The sequence below is a fragment of the Euwallacea similis genome, chromosome 3, assembly GCF_039881205.1.
Source record: "Euwallacea similis isolate ESF13 chromosome 3, ESF131.1, whole genome shotgun sequence".
Lineage (NCBI taxonomy): Eukaryota > Metazoa > Arthropoda > Insecta > Coleoptera > Curculionidae > Euwallacea > Euwallacea similis.
In genome coordinates this window covers 2,579,062-2,586,925 of record NC_089611.1, presented here as the reverse complement: position 1 = coordinate 2,586,925, position 7,864 = coordinate 2,579,062, and the positions used below count along the sequence as shown (strand labels likewise).

Sequence of the window (7,864 nt, the reverse complement as noted above, 5' to 3'; positions counted from 1 at the left end):
TATTGAAATTTGCATATTATAGATGTTGATATTTTATACAATATCGTCCGAATAAAGTGGTCGTTTAGAATAAAAATGTGTAGTTTATTCAAATTCCTTTGCCTTTTTGCCTAAACTCGTTCAATTTCCACCACTTATGGAAAAAAGCTTTGACAGTGTGACATGTGGGAGTACCATAGCCCCATATTATCTATAGTTGTTCCATTTAATTTAATTGGCAGTAGATCGCAAGTAATCCCTATACGTTGCCACTGCTTTTTCCTGTTCGTACGTTTCGACTGATCCGGGCCTCATCATACGAAGTTTCGAAATTGCCGAATCAGGAGACATGTTGTGGAAATGTACTAGATAAACTGCTGCCATTGTGCCCGTTCTACCTCGACCGGCTCTACAGTGTATCGCAATGGCCTAAATATTAGAGAAAAATAAGGAATTGGTTTCAGATTTTATAGGAAATTTGGATGTAGTACTCGCCCGTAATTGCCTAGGCCTCATTGTGTTTTTTATGCTCGTTTAACACATACCTCTTTCTTTTCAATACAAATTTTACATATTTCTATGAACTTTTTCATATCTTCTAACGTTGGAGCTTCGAACTCTCTTATGGGAAGGTAGTGCCAAGTTAATCCAGGAAAATCTATAAGTGGTGGTTTATATTCTGGCGATAACGTTATCAAGTGACTAATGCCTAGAAAGAAGAGTTTTATTAAGTTGCGGGAATGGGAACGTAAATTGAATAGTTACAAAACAGGCAGGAATATATCGATTGCAATGGAATCCCTGAAGATTTATAATTGCTTTTGCCCACGAGGAGTTGAAAAAATTCATACATTGATGGTGCGATTGTATAATGTACGATATACAGAGTGTTTCTCAAGCTCAACCATGAGGATCTCGGTACCTATAAAAGATACGAGGTGGGTTGAATTGGAGCAACGTTGCGCAATTTAAGGTTCAAGAATATGACTTTTCAAAATTTGAAAAATTCCGATTATGTCACATTCGCAGATATTCGAAAAAGAACTTTTATTTTTTCCTCGGCTTATTTGGCGATGTAATCCAAAGTGATTGACACTTTACAATTACAACTTTCCCTTGTCTACAACGTGGCGATGTCATACTTAGAAATCCGATGTTTCGATTTTCAACCATCATCATTAGATATCTTTTTGAATATCTCCTAAAGCCGTCACAATTTTACAAATTGTAAAGCGGCATGTTCTTGAATTCCAAATGGCACAATTTTGCTTCAATTTAACCCACCACGTATCTAACCTCGCTGCCTAGATCCAAAATGGTTGAGCCCCAAAAACGAACACCCTGTATATTTCCAGTGCTATATCACAGTAACTCTCATTTTTTGCGTTAAAATTACAGATATCCATAATTAACAAGGGATGTAAATAGCAATAGGATCCAAGGGTTACAGATATTTATGGATATCAAATACATGTAACTCGGTCTTATCTCCATACTCTTTACATTCATGCACCAAACAGGAAAGAAAATCAAGACTTAAGCTGTATTTTTAATAGGGATACTTCCAGATTTTATCACTTCAAAAACTGCTTACCTTCTTCTATGTTGAATTGCAAATTTGCTACTGTGTGCGGACACGAACTGCCTGCCAAGCGGCCTGGCACAATCCAGGAAAAATTCCAAGGGGCCTCGTGCTTGCTGCGACAGGTGTTGGGAATCATAACTTGGATTTCTGAAACGACAATAAAAACTATCGCGTGCAACTACGAATTCCATGGTTTTATGTAATCTGTTAATCCTCGCCTTATCAGTTATGCCTAAGGTTCTAAATGCAAATAATTAAGGTGTGCCGGCCTTAAAATAAATCTATTGATGCCAGTTTTAATGGAATAATCCTGTTCGAAGAAGAAACAGAATTAAATTATTTTTCTGAGAAAATGATAAAGAGAAAAAGGCGAAAAGGAAGCCGATGTGTTGGATCGATAGATCATCGCACTTTTTATTTGTCAATTTGCAGCAATTACTATGAAAGTTAGTAGGTCTGGCAACGCTGACTTATGACACGTCAGCACTGTCATCTCATAACTGAACTGTCAGTTTATTCAGGACAGTGCCATCTTGTGTTTGAAAAAGGGAAATGTACTAATATTGAAAAAAGATATGTTCATTACGCAATATTACAAGAGTTTCAATGATTCCTTAGCTGATCACAATAATTTTGTATAAATCACGCTAATGAACTGACACATCACGGAATAGTCATCACCCAAATGACAACGAATATTACTTAGAGTGAAATAAGATTTTTAGCATGTCAATTAGCTGAGATTGTTCAGACTCAATTACCACTAATTAATTAATTACAAACCTAATTCCATGCTGTATAGTTATAATGGGTGTTTCATTCTTTGAATAATCGATTTTAAACACTTTAGACAACTAACGAGTTATTATTACGAAAACCGCATAGCTGGCAGTGAACCGTAAACGTAGGGCTCTGATTAAGCCATTTGCCATTTTCCACTAAAAATCTGATAAATACATAACAGCTGATGAATTTATCCCAGACATGCCTCTGACACTTCAACGCCTACTTGAGTTTGCCTTTAATGACATATTTTATTTTTACATTGTTTTTCCAATCGTGACGGCACTGGCGATTTCGGTCGTTCTGTTCTTTTTCTCAGTTCCAAAAATCTCGTTCAAGGCGGCTGAAGTATGACGTCATTACTGAAGGTAGGTGCATACGTCATAGCTAACGTGGTCAGTGCACACTACGAAACATTATAAACGAAAAACTGCAATCGTTTCCACTGTTGCTCTCTTACTTAAGCATTTTTCTTTTCGTCGGCTTTCGCCACATTGTCAAGAACCGATATACGTCTATTAGGGCTTGTCACAGTACTCGTTGACGTTTTCCAGACTCGGCTCTTGATGTCACCTCTATGAAAAACTTGTATTCTAACAAGTCACCTACCGAACTCGTGACGTAAATAATTATTTCTTGACGCATCTACTGTCTAGTTTTTCTGGTCGTAACTCCAGCCTAATTTCCAACATATTTTTCCTTTCTAAGTTTGTAATCTTAATGTCCCTCTTTTAGCAATATGGCCCCACTACTAATGATACTCGTATGTCGCGCTGATGTCATTACCTTTATTTTATCAATTTCTAGGTAGTGAAACTTTTTCGGCAGTTTCTTTTCATCTCGTTCAATGTTACTGATTGCAACGTAAACGTCTTACACGTGTTTCCATTTCCAGAAAATTGAATTATAGAAGTAATCCATCCAGGAATTGCTTAATGATAATCCTAGCTAATCTTAGCAGCAACGCATATCGCTGTGTATGACTTAGGCATTAAAAACACATGGAAATATTGTTGATTATGGACCGGAAGATCCTTGCAGCGATATTCTTATATCGGATTTAAAAATGTGTTACTCGTGCACAGTTTCTCAGCCCACAAAAGCCTCATTTCGACATGCAAATTTCCTATATATCGAAGCAAATAGGTCGATAATTAATTATGCAACACATCGACGACATATTGTATATCCTATATAATACTTGATTGTATTATACGTACAATAAACAAGTTCGTCACATGCACCATCATTAATGTCAATATTTATGTTGAAAATTGGACAGACGAATAGGGAGTGGGGGCGAGAAGAGCTTTAATTTGCAACTAAATCAAATCTTAAGCTCTATTGCGGAAAACGTCCGAGTGATGTCGTCCCAATTCAAAATGTGTGGCGTCAAATAAATACATTTGTTTCAATTCAAGATGGCGGCGGTTTCCATTTTGGCAATTTGCAGTGTGTTTTTTGATTTTGACATTGGACAAATGTGATTTCCTCAAAACTCTGTCATTCACGTCAGTGTTATCTTAAGAAAGGTTTGACAAGTGTCAACATTGATTTCTGATTTAAATTCTGCTCTGAATAATTAATTTCTCAGGCCGTATGGGATTATGTTGTATGTATGTGCATTTCGTTACATGTTTTTATGAAGGGCTTTATATAAAGGACGTAATGAGAAATAGGGCCCATTAGCATCAAACAAGTTGCCTTTCAGCTATGGCTTTCACCCGTGGTTTATTTCGGCCATTTTTAGACACTCGCGCTTTAATAGCGGGGCTTTTAGGACGGGACCTGGGAGTAGTAATGATCATAATTATATAGCACCTTTAGGAGCAAACGAGTGTGGAGGTGCTCACTCTTGGAGAAAACCTTAATGTGCCGTTTAAAAATCGTAAAGGAAATTTTGGAAGTGTGAGGGCAAATTTATGCACTTATTAGCGTAATAATTTGACGGTAGAAGGTTGTGGAACTTTGAGGAAATTATATTTTATTTATTAGATGCCTACTCAAAAATACTAGGAAATGCTAAATAAATTAGATTTTTCCAAGCGGCCTACCTTCTAACATGCGTGCCATTTTAAGACATTTAGCAGAACGTTTAATAGTTCACGATATAAACTAAAAATAGCAAAATACAATAAATGGGTGTCATCGACGCAGTGGATAAAGCCGAGACACCGATGTCGATTCATATACTTTGATAATTCGCATGGAAAAAATAATGTGTGCTGCTCGGAGTAAAAGGCCTTCGTTGGGCTACACTCAGTTGCTAGCCTTAGTTTCGCTTCGGCCTTCAATCTCTGGGGTCAACACAAAAAGATCCACTTTTACTTCCTAGAAATACAATTTATCATGTTGATAAAATGGTTCAGATAACTTCGGAGAAAAGAAAATCAAATATTTGATAAAATGGTGAATGCTATTTCCTATAATTTTATTCAGATTTGTTCGATTGGGCAGATGAGATAATGGAAGTTTGATAAAGAGAAGAATATTCATGAGATAATTAAGTTGTTTGACAAGATGGCGGACGCTATTTCTTACAATTTTATTCAGTTATTATCGCTTCAGATTGGTTAAATTAATTTACTGACAAAATGGTGAACGATATCACAGTTACTGGTCAAGAACCTTCACTTGGAAACATAGCGAGCGTGACCACCTCGAACTCGTGCGATTTCAATGGAGATAATACAATTTCCGCAGCTTTTACACGCGACTGGCAAATAAATTCAACTTACAGAAGCAAATTTAACTGCCTTTTCAGCGCAACTAAACATAAAACGAAAATTTTAAGATTAGTGTCATTTAGTTATTTTTATTTTATTCTACCCACTTTCAGGACATTTCCGGCAATAAAATCACTTTATCCTAGTAAGTTTGCCACGAATTTTATGATGCAGCTAAACTTGCAGGCTTCCGTCCGACTTTTAACTCTCTATGGAATATGAAATGCCACTTTGCGGCTATATATGTCAACATTGAATTAAGTTTCATGAGTCTAAAATTAAATGAGATACCCAACCTTTATTAACGTTTTATTTGAAGTTAGTTCCTCCAACCCATATATATTTTACACGGTTGTCTACATAATTTACATATATATAGATTAGTCTTTATCATGTACTGTCGCATTTCTAATTTACCCAGCTCTATCAGTGAGATTCGATGGCGGGACACGTACCGTGCCGTGTAGGGGGGCCGCTCGGTAGTGCTCCCAGACTCCAGAGGCGTGCTGGACGCACCACCACGTCAAAAATCAGTAAATTGATAAATAATAGAAGTAATTTTCGAAAATTGCTCGGTTCTCAAACACTGCAATACGCTAAGAAATTTTAGTGGAACCCAAATCCATGTAGGCCTGCTTACATTACTCAATATGTCACTGCAGTACTGCAAGATGTCAGGATCCAGCAAAATTCCTCCAGGTTTTATTTTTCTTCTAGTTTTGGTTCGGCACGTCATTGCTTCTGCTGTAATCAGAAGCATTTTTTTTTTAATGCAGAGATCCGTTACTGGTTCAAGTGACATGCGCTGGCGTTGGTGCTGGCTCCTGAGAGCAAAACGCTGTTATTTTTTTGCTGCGCGTTAAGCACGCAGAACCACAACTCACCTTATCTTACGAGCTCTTGTTTTTCTAATCTAGAAAAAAATTGTGCGTATAATGGAATGTGTCAATTTCACGAGTTTGCCCCTTTTTAAACCTAACTAGAAACTCATGCAAGAACGCACCTTAAAGAGGTAATTTTCCGAAATTGCTAAAGATAAGGTTTACTCACGTAGTAAATTCTCCCTTCTGGCCTTCGCTAAAATTCCATCTCCGGTAGAAAACGACGTCGCGCCTGCTCTTCCATATAACAACCTTTATTACCTCAAACGCCCCGATTCCCGATATCAACCGATGAAAGGATTCTCCTCTCTTCAATCACCAGACAAATATTTATTCCGGATCAAATTTCGGGGATAATAGACCTACCAAACGCGTGCTTCGGGGAAACTCCCGGAATCCTCCGGACTCCGGGATAACTTCGCGAAGTTGCTTTCAGTACAGTTGTGACGCGGAGGCTGGAACGATCTTTCCAGGAGAAACGCCCGGCAAAAACTCGTCAACAAGTAGTGCTTTAGCTAAAGAGCGCAAAAAAAAAACTTTTCCGGACTAATTTCTGGTTGTGTGATCGAACAGTTTTATGATATAGATGGTGAAAATGCACTTTTGGAATGTTATCGTGTAAGTAAAGTTTTCGCGAAATTAATTATTACTCATTTTGGTTATGCAAGCTTTCTAGGCAAAAATAGTTTTTTGACATTGCCCTCGGGCGCGCTTAATTCCAGTTATTTATTTTATTCAGGAATCCTGGACATTATCCCTCGATTAACATTCTTCAGCTTGGTAATTTTTTTTAACGTATAACGTTAATTTCAACAGAATTTGTGCGGCATTAACTAATTTCTATTTCGGAACATTCAGTATAGTTTCAGTATTTAATCGTCATATGTAGTGACAACGATTTATGGAATGCATAAATAAAATCGCTCCTGCAGTTGCATGCGCTTTCATTCCAAACATCGAAAAGTGAAAACGTTGATTTGACGAATCTGAAATTTGCCACTTAGCGAATTCTTCAACGAAATGATTGAATTTGACGATTAAGTTTTACCCAAAAAATTCTGGATTTCCCAGTGGCGTTTATACTGAAAATGCGAAGATCTCGCGCAGAAATTGGCAGAAGAAATAAATTCACAACTCACATGCATACTTTAGCATATGGGAGAATTTATTCCTAAAAAATTCTTCATTTGGAAAAAAACCCTTCTCCCCTACGCCGCTGGATTTTCACATGATGGCTACCTAAAGTGCACTCTTCAAATTGTTCATCGTTCTTGCCAATTCGAAATTAGTCAGGGCGGTAGGGGATTTTGGTAAAAAAATTTGAGAATGTAACAAGATTTCGCGCCATTTTATAAAGCAAAGCTTCTCTGCCATTACATTACAAAAGCTTGCTTTGTATACACAGCAGCCGCTCCAAATTTTATCCTAAAAATCACTGTTACAAAGGGGCCATCTCAGCGGTTAATATAAAAAAAATCCCTGCATGAAGCATTTTCAAGCGTATTTTCCGTTGTTATCAAAATTGGTTTTTCATTCGAAAATACATTGGTGCTGAAGGCTTATTTTTGCTTCGACAATTTTTTCCTCCTTGAAGCCATTTTCAAATTCCTCTTCATGGGCCGTCAAGATTTTGTTGGTGCTGAAGGCGCACTTCAGGATTTACGCGACAAGGCCCACGTAAGAAGAGGCAATTATTGAAAATTTTATCCCTTCGAAGTCTCCTTCGAGTGTAAAAGTTTGGACGTCATCAAAGTTAGGAATGTGATTAAAAACCCATTGGTGCAGAAGGTCTATTTTTGCTGTAAACCATTTTTTAACATTTTTGTTCAAACTGATTTTTCAATTGTGTTTTATGGAGACATGGAAAGGAATTTTCCACGCGGATATTTATCGGTGGAGAGCATTTGTTT

At 37.2% G+C, this 7,864-nt stretch overlaps 1 protein-coding gene across 1 annotated transcript; it reads right to left on the bottom strand.

The window, feature by feature from the left end:
• Positions 1-58: 58 nt before the first annotated feature.
• On the bottom strand, positions 59-1,742 carry LOC136419975 (dual specificity protein phosphatase 23-like). Its single transcript, XM_066406589.1, has 3 exons — positions 1,574-1,742; positions 525-688; positions 59-408 (listed from the first exon to the last, which is right to left on the bottom strand). The coding sequence occupies exons 1-3, from the start codon at positions 1,698-1,700 to the stop codon at positions 211-213; spliced, it is 489 nt and encodes a 162-aa protein (XP_066262686.1). The 5' UTR covers positions 1,701-1,742; the 3' UTR covers positions 59-210.
• Between the last annotated feature and the right edge of the window lie 6,122 nt (positions 1,743-7,864).

Excerpts from the sequence above, each read along its gene's own strand:
- LOC136419975 (XM_066406589.1), bottom strand. The coding sequence starts at position 1,700 with ATGATTCCCAACACCTGTCGCAGCAAGCACGAGGCCCCTTGGAATTTT. Across the intron at positions 689-1,573 it reads GCAATTCAACATAGAAGAAG|GCATTAGTCACTTGATAACG; the intron begins GTAAGCAGTTTT and ends TCTTCTTTCTAG. Across the intron at positions 409-524 it reads TTTGTATTGAAAAGAAAGAG|GCCATTGCGATACACTGTAG; the intron begins GTATGTGTTAAA and ends TCTAATATTTAG.